General features: G+C 40.0%; 2 protein-coding genes across 2 annotated transcripts in view; both read right to left on the minus strand.

Moving 5' to 3' along the window:
* Window positions 1–223: 223 nt before the first annotated feature.
* LOC146463448 (interferon-inducible GTPase 1-like) lies at window positions 224–3,633 on the minus strand. The gene is made up of 2 exons (XM_085084413.1): window positions 3,265–3,633; window positions 224–1,556 (listed from the first exon to the last, which is right to left on the minus strand). The coding sequence occupies exons 1-2, from the start codon at window positions 3,378–3,380 to the stop codon at window positions 554–556; spliced, it is 1,119 nt and encodes a 372-aa protein (XP_084940539.1). The 5' UTR covers window positions 3,381–3,633; the 3' UTR covers window positions 224–553.
* A 1,564-nt stretch (window positions 3,634–5,197) lies between these two features.
* The window catches only part of LOC146463449 (interferon-inducible GTPase 5-like), a 20,371-nt gene continuing 10,568 nt past the window's right edge, over window positions 5,198–15,000 (minus strand). Inside the window, exon 2 of the mRNA XM_085084411.1 lies at window positions 5,198–6,878. Within this exon, the coding sequence (XP_084940537.1) occupies window positions 5,879–6,878 (1,000 nt within the window). The 3' untranslated portion in view covers window positions 5,198–5,878. The remainder of the gene's footprint in view (window positions 6,879–15,000) is intronic.

Here is a 15,000-nt window from a genome sequence, read left to right on the forward strand (position 1 = left end):
ATGTTATCATAACATTTGCTGAACGTTTTGTTTTGAATTTCTCCAAGAATTATATATTTATTGTTTGACCGAGCTCAAAAAGCTCGAAAGAGTGTTTCATCCGTTATGCAAACACCTCAAATTAGTTGGGTAATAGGTTATTACAGTAAGTTACTTTTGATTAGTACGCAACTCAAGTTAACTTAACTCAACTTAGCTTGCACTATAAACACTTTTTTTTAAATTAAAATTTATTGTTCAACTGAAGATGGTTTAGAAAAAATCGAAACATGTTTTGTTCTTTACAAGAATCGTAGAGGTGGATTCAGGAATTTTTGCTATTAGAGGGGTCTAAATGTTATCTTTCACTCAGGAGATACGAAGGAAAATGTCTCACAGAGGAATTAATACGTTAAACGAAGTTAATTCTGTACACCATTGCGTTTACTTTACGGGCAAGATTAAAATTTATTTCCAAGAAATCTTGAAAGCGCTTGCGTTACATTAAAGTTTCGATATGAAATACTTCGATCAGTATTGACGAAGAAACTGCACGCCAACCGGTTCAGCCAGTTTACTCTATTGTCAAACCGGTAGGTAATGTTTCGGTAGTTAATTCCTTCAGGACTGACACAGCAGCCTCTTCAACATTTTTCAATAGTTGCGTTAGAGCATCATGAGTGGCATCAAATGATCTACGACTGACCATGGCCGGACCTACCAACGGAATAAAATGAATGAATTTCTCAACGGCTGTCTTAGGTGCCAGGAATTCACTTAGTTCAGAAGCAGTTGTCAGACACACTTTAAGAACTTTGTCTTTGGTGGCCAGATGTAGCCTCGCAAATTCTGCCGATCCCATTTCAGGAAGACCAAGTTGGGATCGGTAAAACCTGAGTTCCTTCAGAATCAGAGCGGCATCAACGGCAAAGGATAATCCGGGTAACGGAACAAGCGCAGCGGCAGCAGATGCTGAAGCAACCATCCATATACGCCCTCTGAGAACATCTACTTTTCTTTGAAGAATATCACTTGACAACCTTGTAACATTTGAAGCATTGCCAAGAGACAAGGTCAGGCTTTCTCGTTGATATCTCGTCAATGCATCTAGGATGGCCTGAGTTGGTCGGGCAAAGTCCCATTTGTCAGGGTCATGATTGTTTATCAAAAATATATCCCTCTCATTACTCAGCAAGTCGCCCAGACTTTCTACACAGCTGCGTCGGATTTTCTCTAGCATTGCCTCCTCATTAAATGATCGCTTTCGCTTCTCAGCACGAACATTTTCGTCGATTTTTGTGCGAATGAACAAAAATGTCTTTTTAATCTCTCTAATTTTCTTGGCCAATTCCAAGTCGTTCTCGGTGAATCGGCTGGCTGTGAAGATGAGAAAAGTATGGTACTTCTCCAAGTTTACTTTCTCGCAGTATGTCTCCAGGTCAGGGTAGTTTGGGGTGCCTATACCTGGTAAATCCCAGAACTTTATGTTATGATTGGTCGGGTGATTATACGCAGTTGGCTCCGTAGTGCATTCAGTGACATTAACTTCAGCTGCCCCTTTATCATCTTCACAAAGTCTAGAAGAAAGCAAACACTTTTACTGTAAGTTTATTTAATTTCATCCCTTTGCGTCCTACAACTGACCGTTAACTGTCGCGGAAACTCATAAACATAGATTGAAATACGTGCCATTCTTAAGTGTTAATGAGCTGAACTAGTTTTTTTCATTTTGACTACAAGCATTCGGGTCTGTACTCAATTTGACTGATCATGATTGACCAGATTGACTGTTTGATTGATCTTTTGATTCAGTGTATGGTGGGCAGACAAACATTGGAAAATCGGTTTAGTCAGGGACGATCGATCGCCAGCGCGGATTCATTGCTGACTAATTCGTGAAAGGAGAACTTCGTGTAGTCCTCTGATTTTTTTTTTTTTGGTGATGGGGTACCGCTCGGTTGTCCAAAACTTGACCCTATTTTCAGACCAAAGTATGTTTTGGTCCAAACTGGTCCAACACCCGTTTTCAGGCTGGACTGTTGACTACCTCGTCCCAGGCCTCTCCAAGTCTCAGTCACTGAGATCTTCAATGTGTGAAACAAATAGATAAAACTCATTCTTTTTATGGTTTTCGTTTCGTTCGCTTAATGATTTTCCGTACGGAATACTAACTGTACTAAGAGTACTAAAGACAACTAGTTCAAACTGTCGAAAGTTTACTACAAGCACTGACAGTGCCAACTCGAACTCCCAAGGGAAAACAATAGTTAGAGTTGGTGAGGGTTCGAGTTAGCGGTGCTGGCGTTGAGGTTTACCGACCTAAGTTTTTTAAAATAAGGTTCGAGTTTATAGCTGATAGAAAACGATTGGGGTCAGTACTGTCGTTCCGGTTTTCAGTTTCGGAAGTCGAAAATGAAAGAAAAGAATTTTGGAAGAAACTTTCCCAAAATGCTTTCACTTTATGAAAAAGCGTTATTTTAATCTGACAGCTTTCACATTTTTCGAGTTAGCGGTGCTGGTGTTGAGGTTTACCGACCTAAGTTTTTTTAATTAAGGTTCGAGTTTATAGCTGATAGAAAACGACTGGGCCACTGTACTTCCGGTTTTCAGTTTCGGAAGTCGAAAATGAAAGAAAAGAATTTTGGAAGAAACTTCCCCAAAATGCTTTCACTTTATGGAAAAGCTTTATTTTAATCTGACAGCTTTCACATTTTTCCAATCAAAAAGTTATCTCCAGAACCAAACAAAGAGTTAAAAAAAAAAAAAAACAGGAATAAATAATCCTTGCAGAGTCGCCATCTTTCACAGAATCCAGAGGAAAACGTCTGGACCGTCACTGTCTGAAATCTGTTCACTGCACGCACACATACACGGCATATGTGGAAGGTCGTGGAACGTACCTTGGATCCATTTTAAATTTGTCGACTATCCCATTCAATTCTTCAATTTCAAGCGCCTGGCTCAGAAAACTGGCAAAACGATTAGCCTATAACTGACTACCAAAATAACAATTGACACCCAAAGCTTGCTATTGAAAGATCAGTATAAAATGAGTAATTGTTGTACCGTCTATATAAAATATAACACGTATATTCATCGGACTCGACCCAGAAATACGACAGTCTACCGAAAGGACAGTAGACCTTCAGTTGTTTTAGTCGGTGAAAATAAGTCAAGGCGCTTGATTGTCACAATATTTTAGAAAGATGTCTCGATGTACATACATTTGAGTCCGTACATCATTATAAAATATGAATATTTCGCTCTCAGTATTATTGTACTCACCCCCGTACTGTGTTTATAAAACTGGATTTTCCCGTCCCTGAGTCACCAGTGATTGCGATGTTCAGCTCGATTTCTCGCTTTTTCTGCAGTCTCTTACGAAAGAAGTCTTCCTCCATTTAGCCAAATCGCCGCCCGATCTACGCTCCCAGGATAACAAAACTCGATCGTCAGGTTATGAAGGTTATGATCAATCAATCAAATATTAATGTTGTAGCCGGAAGTGAGTGTTCTCACGCGTCGTCGTTTAATATTTTAAGCTTTGAACATGCGGACATGTAAAAATATTGTATACATGTAGCGGGACACTGCGATCAAACTAGACAACCTGATAAAGATATCTCATGATATATCATGGAAAGAGCATGATGTCATCTTCATGTGTCGATATCATGACATCATATCTTTCAACCTCGTTCCCAGAAGGGAAAAGCCCTGGGAAGAGCCGTGATTCTTGAAGAAGATACCGTAACGTCATCAACTTGCAAGATAAAATCTATTCTTGTTACAATTCGTATAAATTCGAAAGAGGCGATTTCTAGTCTGGTCTATTGTCACTCGACAGAACTTATCAAGAGCTGTTAAAGGAAACACCATGAAGCAGGAGCCCATGGGCTCCTGCCTGAAGTCTAGCGTATATCACATCATATGGATAGTAAGGCTTGCTGGAATGGTTGGAGACTACAAAACGGTCGTTTTTTCTCTTAATTTTTTTCTTGTTTTCTCTCGAATCAACCGAAAGGCGTAAAGCAGCGAAAGGGCGGATCCTCGACCGACCGCGAAGCGCGGGAGCCTCACAAGCGTGTGACGGCAGAGCATTTTTAGGGTCTCTCCCCAGTCCCACTCTTCCCCCTCATTTACGAGAGACCAACGCAAAGTGCGACTGTTTTGCAGTCTAAAATAGTTCCATTATGCTAGTAGTACAGCTTTAATCCGTAACAGTACAGTCGCAACGCAGCGCATAGCAAGTTTACATTTACGGTTACCACAAACAAACTTGCAGACTTGCGACCGCTAGTGTCGATGACCAAGCCAGTGTACTATTTCACTGTTTACCACAAAGGCTTACTTCTTCATTTAACTCATGCAGTATACGCATAATCAATAAGAAACATAGTTACTCACTGTTGATTGTCTGGTGTGAGCAAGTCGCATTACTAAATAAAGTAAGAGAGTGGTAAAGGGGTAAAATGGAAACTGGGATTTGACGTTTTTTCAATAGAAAAATGGGATTTGGTCATTTAATTTGGGCACTGGGGCAAAATTTAGACTGGTTACTGGGGTTTTAGCAAAATCTGGGCTGAGAACCGGGATCCCCTCCCCTTCGCCATTCAGTACCCTAATCTACACGTAATATGTGAGCGTTCTGAAACACAAAGTCACAAGGCACAAGATGTACAGTATCCACTATTTCAAGAAATGACAAGGGCTGATCACGTGAAAGTCAAATCTATATTTCCTTGTTAAGATGACAAAAATTTAAAACGACGTCTTGGAAGGAAATGGTTCTGGAACATGGTGCACCAGTCATGAATCAAGTAATGTTTCCCAAAGTGGAAAACGCTCGCAGTGATTTTGTTCTTGGATCTTTCTACCTCGGCTGGGGTCGACTTAAACTGCAAGCAGTCCCTTTCTGGATAGTCGAGGGGTCGCGTGAAATAGCCGAGCGCGAAAAAAAAAACTGGAGAGAACGAGTGGAGGATAGCTTGGGGAGAGTCAGGAAAAAAGAAAAAGGAAAAGAAAGGGATTCTTGTTTATTACTCCTCGCTCCAGTCTCGCTGCGCTGTGAGCGCACCCTCTCGACTGACCAGAAAGGGACTGCTTGCAGTCTAGGGTCGACTCGGAAATCTTCATAACAAAGGTCAACTATTGTGTCAAATCCTTCCCACTTCTATAGTAAGAAACGTTCATTTGATAGTAAACTAAACGTATGCCGTCTCGGTGGCTCCCTTTACTTTATTTTTGCAATTGAATCAGTTATATTTCCACAAAGAAAGAGTCACATTAGGTGACAGATATTCTCCAAACATTGAGCCAAAAGTGTGTAACCTAGCTTATTGAGTTCTGTTTCGTGTCCTAGTTTGGAGGTCTTTTCGTAAACTTCTACGAAGGTTACGATTATTATATTTTTGTACTTTTCACAATTTAGGCTAAGGCCATGCATACTGTGCCAACGATACGACTTGATTCTGAAGATGGCCTCCATCATCTTATCAGGCTTTCGGATTAATTTGCACTTGTTTTTAAATTTAAAAATTTAAAATTTACTGCAACACTGGCTAGGTTGAAATTTATTCACTTGCTGGTTAATTTTAAAAGAATTTCTGAATTACATTTTTTCTGTATAAATTACAATAATCAGAAAAGAAGTTAATGACATTTTAAGAAACGACTTCTAATTACGAAATGCAATCAACTAAAGTGGCCAATAACGTTCGTTCGGTAGACTGACTACAATCAAGCAGTTTTTAAGGTGTTGTACACTTGCTTCGAGATTTTGATTGGTTCCTTGTGTTGTGTGCGTCTGTTGTAAATGGCCAGAGTGATTACATTGGTTTTGCTTCAATAACTCTTAAATGAAAACCGGCCTAAAAGATAGCAATAAAAAATGCGAACTTTAATCGGTTTCCAAATTGTCGATTGACTTTAGGGCAGCTTCTCTCAGGACCGACAACGCCGACTCTTCCACCTTCTCCAAACAATGCGTAAGACCATAATATGTGGTAGCAAACGACATTCCACCGGCTATGGCCAACCCCACTAAGGGGATAAAACGGCTGAATTCCTCAATGGCTGCTTCGGTACCATAGGCGGCCATTAACCTGCTCACTTGAGCAGTAGTCGTCAAGCATATGTTGCGAACTTTCTCTTGGTTGATGACAGTAAGCTTTGCAAATTCAGCCGACCCTTCTTCAGGAAGACCAAGCTGGGATCTGTAAAAGCTGATTTCATTCATTATCAGACCGATATCAACTGCCACAGACAATCCAGGGATCGGAACAACCGCAGCGGCAGCAGACGCTGAAGCAACCATCCAAACACGCCCTCTGAGAACATCTACTTTTCTCTTCAAAATTTCAGTTGACAAAGTCGTCAGAATGCCCAGGGACAAGGTCAGACTCTCTCGCTGACATGCTGGTAATGCATCTAGAATGGCCTGGCTCAGTCGAGCAAAATCCCATTTGGTAGGGTAATGGTTGCTGATCAAAAATATGTCTTGCTCATTTCTCAACAGGTCGAGCAGGTTTTCTGAACAGTAGCACCGGATTTTCTCTAGCATGGCACCTTCACTGAATGCCCGCTTTCTCCTCTCCGCCCGAATATTTTCATCAATTTTTGTGCAAATGAAGAAAAATTTCTTTTCAATCGATCGAACTTTTTTAGCCAACTTCAAGTCGTTCTCGGTGAATCGGCTGGCTGTGAAGATGAGGAAGGTGTTGTACATCTCCAAGTTTACTTTCTCGCAGTATGTCTCCAGGTCAGGGTAGTTTGGGGTGCCTATTCCTGGTAAATCCCAAAACTTTATTTTAGGATTGGTCGGATGATCATATGCAGTTGGCACTCTGGTTGTCTCAGTAACACCAACTTTGGCTGCCTCGTCATCATCGTCTTTAAGTCTGGAGGGGGAAAAGCAATGATATGTTTATCCCAGGGTCGCAAACTTAGGCTGCGGCTGAGCTAAGCTTAAGTTATCGTGGACCATTTTGTGGAATAACCTGCAAGATGAGGTTGAGACTAGATCACCTCTTTTATCTTTTAGGTGTTCACTTTTTTCCGAATTATTATCACGAAACATTACTATTTATTTCTGTTGGTTTCGTTAGATTGGATTAGCGTCTATCTTGTGCAGGTTTAGTATTAACACGGCTCTCTGGAAGAGCATTTGTAATGAATCGGATATACCGTGTTCTTTAAATAAAGCTTCTAATGATGATGATGCTATTGATGATAATGATGATGATAATGATGATGATGATGATGATGATGATGATGATGATGATGATGATGATGATGATGATGATGATGATGCACTTGCAAGAAAATTGAGGGGTCAGGGTGTAACCGATCTATAGTCCAAATGAAGTACTGAAAAGCGAACGTCTCGGGGCGGCTTTCTTATTTCAGGAGCTGAAAGCTATACGCAAAAAAACCCCTGCAAATACCGAGCCTAATCAAAATATAACGACCGAAAATGTACTACTAATAAGTTAGTTATGCTCTGAGCCCTTAATTCAACTGCACATGCCCAGTCTATTGCTCTCTCAGCTTCGTTTTCCTAGTTGTCGTGGCGGCGTAATCGAATACGACATCCCTGCGTAGAAGTCGAGTCCCGGGTCGAGTCTCTCAATAAGTGCGATTTAAAGACTTAGAGCAGTTTTCGTGTGCTCTCTTTACAAGCTTAAGTTTGCGGAGGGCTTTGTTTTTGGGTTCTCGGCGCTTCGCTTTCGTGTCTTTGGTATTTTCCCTTTTTCTCCGATCTTTTTGTGTTTTCTTTGATATGGCACCTTATCAGGACAACTGGAGCCAGGATTTCGTTTCAGGTTGCAGTCAGCAGTAGACATGGCCTCCCACGTAGTCGTTTTTAGGGGACCCAGGGGACCCGAGGAGGAGGTAATACGAGTCCCCTAAAAACGACTGCGTGGGATGCTACAGTAGACACGATAAACTTCAAAATTGTTATGATATTGACTTTGCTGTTCTTTTGTCAAGAAGTTTTGGTAAGCTCATGTCAGTTCTTTTATTAGTTAATCGGTCATTTGGAGAAGGCCTTAGACTTCCTACGAATTGGCCCAAACGTCTCGGTCAAAACTGGAACCGCCAAGTCAATCCAACTGTTTTAGAGATTATCAAGCCATGAATTTCTCCATGAATTTCTCGGTCAATGTCAGCCGACTTAGGAAAACACTTGTTTATTTTAAGCGCATAAATTTTCTTTATTATATTGCTTCGTGTTTTCTTTCAAAATATTCAGTTTTAATAACGGCTTATGCGGACGACGTCCTGATTATAAACAACAGGCACCGACGCCGCGCATCCTAAAAGCGAAGTTTTATTGCACTTTAGTAAGCTATAAGTCTTTGTTGTTGTCGTTTTTCTTTTTTTTCTCTGTTTAAGGCGTTCTTTTGTCGATTTTCTTAGCTAAAACGCCAAGCCTCACTGCAAAAACTATTTTGTTTTGTGTGTGTTTATATGTGACTGTGATTTTTTATTTTAGCCACTGGTCTCGAAAATTTATTCCGCATGATATTTTGCATTTTGAATTGTGCGCTTATTTAAGCTCTTGGTCTCTCGCACGGGTCACGCATCTTGATCTATACTACATTTCTTCAAAATTTGTGCACTAAATGGAAGCTTTAAAACTTAGCTCTTTAAATGTAAGGGGTCTTGGAGAGGTTTTGAAACGAAAAGAAATTTTCAACTGGCATCGAAGCAAAAAGCTCTCGATTTGTATGCACGGAAAACAATATTCATTTGTGGACCGCTGAATGGGGATATAAAGCCCTTTTCAGCTGTTGCACAAGCAACAAAGCAGGCGCATGCATCCTTTTTAATAACAATTTTGATTTAGAAATCATGAAAACACGCTCAGATCCTAATGGGCGCTTCATTATCTGCGACATCAAAGCAAACGGTAAAATGATCACTCTTTGCAACCTTTACGCACCAAATGACGACAAACCTGATTTCTTCAGAGATATATCTACTTATCTACGCGAGTTTCAATGCGACGAGATAATTATAGGCGGAGACTTTAATTTAGTACTGGATATTACGAAGGACAAGAGAGGAGGCCGTCCCACCACACATAAGAATTCTCTTAAAGTGCACCTAACAGTAGATCTTTTTATTCGACGAAATAAATCTACTTTCTTTCTAAAGTGTTCCAGCGAAAAAATTTTTTGATTTGGTTGAATCCTCGATTTTTGGTGCTTCAGCGAAGGTTTGAAAATCGCGCCATTTTTGTTGCGCGGCCGTGTTTTGGCGGGGAATGGATCGAGCTGCTGTGACGTCACGCCAGGGACGCAGGATCTTTCGCTTTCCAGTCTTTCTACTCATGTTTTGCAATTACATCAGTGATTACATGACCTAATATGCCTTCCCGATGTGTTGTTGGAGGCTGTGGTAACGTACCAAATCTAGAAAAGGGGATAGGTCTCCATTTACTACCATATTATGGTGACGATCGTACCGTTGCCTTGAAGAGACGGAAACGATGGGTGGATTTTGCAAAACTCAAGCGAGCGAAGTGGGAACCGACGGAATATTCTCACATTTGCTCGGCTCATTTTGAGGAGGACTGTTTCACAAGACAGTTCCACAATTTACTTGGCCAAGTAAAACCATTCTGGCCACATTTAATAACAGATGAGATGGGATTCACTGTCTGGCCAAAAATTCATGCCGTTGGAGCCCCAGTCGATGTGCCTCAGTCTGACCGAAACAATAGGAAGGTGAGAAAATCTTCGATTCTTTGTATATTTTCCAATGTTGTGAAACCAATTTCTTCCCTTTATTCGATCCTTTCGTCTTACTTTCGTTTCTATAGGTCTTAAAACACTTGTAGTGTTTAGAAAAAGATGTATTGCTGATGCACTGTATATAAAAAGACGTTTTTAAGCTTCAAAACATTCAGAGGAAATGTCGCTGCGGGCGAATTTTTCGAAAGCGCTTAAAGACTTCATAAATTTGAAAAATTATTTTGACTTCAATTCGCTTGGCAGAATAAAAAGAAAGCATCCAGCAATTAACTAAATTGTTCTAGTATACAGATCAAACAGTGTTAGCGAAATAGAATCGGAATTATAAAAGAAATCGCCGAGCGCGCTGTTTGTATCCGCGCCTCGCTAAGGCAAAATTAATTCACAACAAACAGAATCGAATTATCACACTCGAAAATTCATATCTCTGCGAATTCGTGTTCAAATGGTTTCATTTTGGTCTCTTTCGAAAGCTTAAGACATGTACTGGATAGAAAAAGGAATATTCCTGATGCGATGTATAAAAGAAAGCTGATTTTAACCTTGTAAACACGAGAGGAAATGACACAACGGGTGAATTTTTCGAAAGCGCTCAAGACTTCGTAACTTTGAAGTATTACTTTGACTTCAATTTCTTTCGCCGAGTAAAAAGAAATCACCCAGTAAATAACTTCACTGTTCTAGTATACAGATCAAACAGTCTTAGCGAAGTAGAATCGAAATTGTAAAAGAAATCGCAGAGCGCGCTGTTTGTGTTCGTCCCTCGCGAACGCAAAATTAATATACAACAAACAGAACTATCACACTCGAGAATTCATATCTGCGAATTCGTGTCCAAATGGTTCATTTTGATCTCTTTCGAAAGCTTAACAATTGTAGTATTTAGAGAAGGATGTATTGCTGGTGCGCAGTATAAAGTGTTTTGTATCTGGCTGTCTATTCCGGGTCGGCACGCGGCTCATCCGTATTAAAACAGGTCTTGTTCGAGGTCGCTGTTATCAAATGGGTTTGCGCTTGCTGAAGCTTCTTGTCGATAATCGTCCATTTCGATTTCGGAGATGTAAATCATTTTGGAGTCATCCGAATCTTCTAAATCCTCCTCGATCTCGTCAGACTCCTCGGGCTCCTTGGACTCTTCTGATAACCGTAAAGAAGAAGACAAACACATTCTGAAATGGACTATGTGGAGTAAATCGCAAAGAAATAAACCGAAAAATAGACGTATTCGATATCGTGTGGTCCCTGGGGTGACGTCACAACCATCCTCGTCCCAGGCTTCCTAAAACACGGTGGTGCAACAACACAGTCCCAACTTCAAAAGCACATAGAAAATCGAGGATTCAACCAATTCAAAAATTTTTTTCGCTGGAACAGTTTAGAAAGAAAGTACATTTATTTCGCCGAATAAAAAGATCTGCTGTTAGGTGCACTTTAAAGAGGTTAAAGAAATTTGCGAGACCTGGGATGTTATTGATATATGGAGAACACTAAACCCAGAGGAAGAAAGATTCACTTGGCGTCAAAAGAACCCTAATATTCAATGCAGGCTTGATTTTTTCCTAGCGAGCCAGAGTTTAATGGGCAATATCAACACTGCAGACATTGTCCCTGGATATAAAACCGATCATTCAATGATAACTATGGAAATCACAACCAATTTTAACCCCAGGGGCCCAGGTCTCTGGAAATTAAACACATCTTTCCTGTCCGAAGACAATTATGTTAGCAAAATTAAAGATATTATTCAACAAACAAAAGATGAATATGCGAATGATCCTTATGTTGGTCCCTCTCTCCTATGGGAGATGATAAAATTAAAAGTGAGAGAAACATCACTAATTTATGCACGCCCGGCATAGTAAATCGAACCCAATCGAACTAAATTTCAATTGAACCCAATCGAACTCAATCGAACTCAATCCGTGGATTGAGTTCGATTGAGTTCGGCAATCGAACGAAATCGAACTCACCGAAAAGACAAAAAATCAATCGAACCCAATCGAACGTTCGATTTTCGAACTCGTGATTTGTGTAAAACAGGCTTTGAAAATCGCTAACCAGATCTTGGAAGCTCGAGTTACTTCAGTCCGGAGTGTAGCGCACATGTTTTTCGTAAACGAAGAAATTACGCAGAAATGGCTTCAGATGCGCTGGTTCAAGGTTCAAATACTGTGTGCCGTTGCCTGTGTCGCGGTTAGTAATTTGCTTGTATTTTTGCATAAAAGCAACCCTTCGATTTGTCACTCTGGAATTATAAGTTAGCTAAAAAAGGAAAGGGTACGACAATTTCGGAATACGCCCGCGGGAATAATGACAGCTTTGTTCTGTTCTGTTCTGTTCTGTTCTCTTAACTGCCGTGAACAGTTTATAAATGAGGTTTCTGTTATTGCATAAATTGTAACAAAGCACAAGAAAAACCTGCTTTGATGGGCTTGCTTTGGGCTTGCTTTGTATAGGTTTACCAGAGCCAATCGAACTCAATCAATTAAATTGTGTTCGATTGAGTTCTGTTTCCGAACTCAATCGAACACAATCAGATGGATTGAGTTCGATTTAGTTCGATTTGTTCGATTGAATTCGATTTGTTCGGAAATCGAACTCACTGAAAGTCTGGTGTTCGATTTCGTTCGATTGCCGAACTCAATCGAACTCAATCCACGGATTGAGTTCGATTGAGTTCGATTGAGTTCGATTTTCGAACGTTCGATTTACTATGCCGGGATGCACGACAAAGGAAAAAAGAAAGGACCCATCAAGAAGAGGAAATTGAAAAGGATATAGCTTCGCTAGAAAGGGAACTGGAGGGTGAAAACATTAGTGAATTACAACGAGGAAAGGTCTTAGATATGCTGAAAATCAAAAAAGAGCAACAAGAAAACCTTTTAGAATATCGAACAAAAGGCGCCATTTTAAGATCACAGTGCCGATGGTACAATGAGGGTGAGAAAAATAACAAATATTTTCTCAATCTTGAGAAACGACACTATAAACAAGGAACAATAAACCAGCTCAAAACAGATAATGGCGACGTAATTACAACGGACAATAAAATCTTACATGAATGCTTCTCCTTTTATAAAAATTTGTACTCGACGCAGTTAACTGGCGTGCAGGATCCACACATAGCCAACCGCTTTTTTCCAAAAGAGAATAATGTACACCTATCGCAGGAAGAACAATTTTCGTGCGAGGGACTGCTAACAGAGAAAGAATGCTTTTCGTCCTTGAAGCAAATGGTGAACGGCAAAACTCCCGGAACAGACGGGCTACCGGTGGAGTTCTACAAAACTTTTTGGCATGATATTTCGGATGCTCTGATCGCTGCCCTTAACTTCGCATACGAGAACGGTCACCTGGCAATTACTCAGAGACGAGGGATTATAAAACTTATCCCAAAGAAAGAAGCAGACCTAAAAACCCTTAAAAATTGGCGACCTTTATCTTTACTAAATTGCGATTATAAAATAGCTGCGAAGTCAATTGCAAACAGAATCCAGTCAATTCTTCCGAAACTTGTCAATAACGATCAAACAGGATTTATTAAAGGAAGGTTCATTGGTGAAAACATACGACTGATTGACAGTGTCATAAATTACACCGCAAACAAAAACATTCCTGGTCTGATTTTGCTTTTAGATTTTGAAAAAGCATTTGACACACTAGAATGGCCTTTCATTGAAAAAACCTTACAACACTATGGCTTTGGTCCTTCAATCCAGAAATGGATTAAAACTCTCTATAATGATATTGAAAGCTGCGTAATAAACAACGGGTGGACGAGCGACTGCTTTAAAAAAGAAAGAGGCGTAAGGCAAGGCTGCCCCCTCTCCCCATATTTATTTGTTCTTTCGGTAGAAGTGTTAGCTAGCGCAATCCGAAGAGACCCGAATATAAAAGGCGTGTCAGTCGGCCAAAAAGAAATCAAATTAAGCCAATATGCAGATGATATCGATGGCACAAAGAGTGCACTAGAAAGTTCACTCGATGTTATTGGAAAATTTAGTAAAATATCTGGTCTTAAACTCAATAACAAAAAGACTGAAGCGTTATGGATAGGTTCAAAGGCGAGAAGTCCAGAGGTTTTATGTCCAGAGAAAGGTTTTAAATGGCAGCAAATAAAAATCAAAGCACTTGGAGTTTGGCTTTCAATAGACCCTGAAGAAACTGCGAATTTGAATTTCCAAGAAAAAACGGAAAAAGTTCTGAATTTACTAAGAAACTGGCAATACCGAAGACTAAGCCTACTAGGGAAAATCACGATATTAAAAAGTCTAATCGCTTCACAGCTGGTTCATATCCTTTCTCCCCTCCAAACAAATGACCAAGCTATTAGAAAAATAAACAATGCTTTCTATCTTTTCCTCTGGGATGGGAAACCAGATAAGATTAAAAGAAATATTATGATCAATGAGTACAATAACGGCGGCCTGAAAATGATTGATCTTTTCTCGTTTAATAAATCCTTGAAAACTATTTGGATCAAAAAATATCTCGATAAAACAAATTTAGGAAAATGGAAACTGGAACTCAGTAGATATGGTGGAGAGGCGGTGTTCCTAGGCAACCTGGACAAGACAGATACTAAGCGCTCTTTCCAAACTTCCGATACATTCATCAATGAGATATTGCAGATCTGGGCTGAGGTTAATCATACCGACAATATACTCTCCTTGCAACATTACAATGAGCAACCTCTCTGGAATAATTCTCTGATTAGAATTGATCGCAAACCTGCTTTTATTCGACAATGGCTCAAGGAAGGAATTTTGTCGATAGAGCACCTTAAGAAAAACCCAACCACATTCCTTTCCTATAAAGAGTTCCAAACCAAATATTCACTTAAACCCTGCTTTCTCGCTTTTAACGGAATCATCTCAACACTGAAATCCCTGAGGGAACGATTCAAAAACAATATAATCAATATTGAAAAAGAAGATGTCAAGCCTTTCAACAAATCATTCTTGGTGACGAAAAAACCCAGCAACTTAGTTTATAGAAACCTTGTAGCACTTAAGAGTGAGAAGCCGCTAAGTTCTCAAGCGAAATGGCAGAACGATTGTAAACTAGAAGATGAAATTGATTGGAAAAAAACTTTTCGACTGGCAAGAACGTGCACAAAAAGCACCAAGATTATTATTTTCCAATTTAAACTTCTCCATCGACGTCTTGCAACAAACTCCTTTCTATTTAAAATTTCAGCTAGGGATAACGATCGTTGCACTTTCTGTGGAGGAGAAACCGAAACTTTGCTTCATATTTT

The sequence above is a fragment of the Pavona decussata genome, unplaced genomic scaffold, assembly GCF_977016875.1.
Source record: "Pavona decussata unplaced genomic scaffold, jaPavDecu1.1 SCAFFOLD_176, whole genome shotgun sequence".
NCBI lineage: Eukaryota > Metazoa > Cnidaria > Anthozoa > Scleractinia > Agariciidae > Pavona > Pavona decussata.

Coding starts and splice junctions, on each gene's coding strand:
- LOC146463448 (XM_085084413.1), bottom strand. CDS start 3,380: ATGGAGGAAGACTTCTTTCGTAAGAGACTGCAGAAAAAGCGAGAAATC. Junction 1,557..3,264: donor TTTATAAACACAGTACGGGG/GTGAGTACAATA, acceptor GCTTTCTTCTAG/ACTTTGTGAAGATGATAAAG.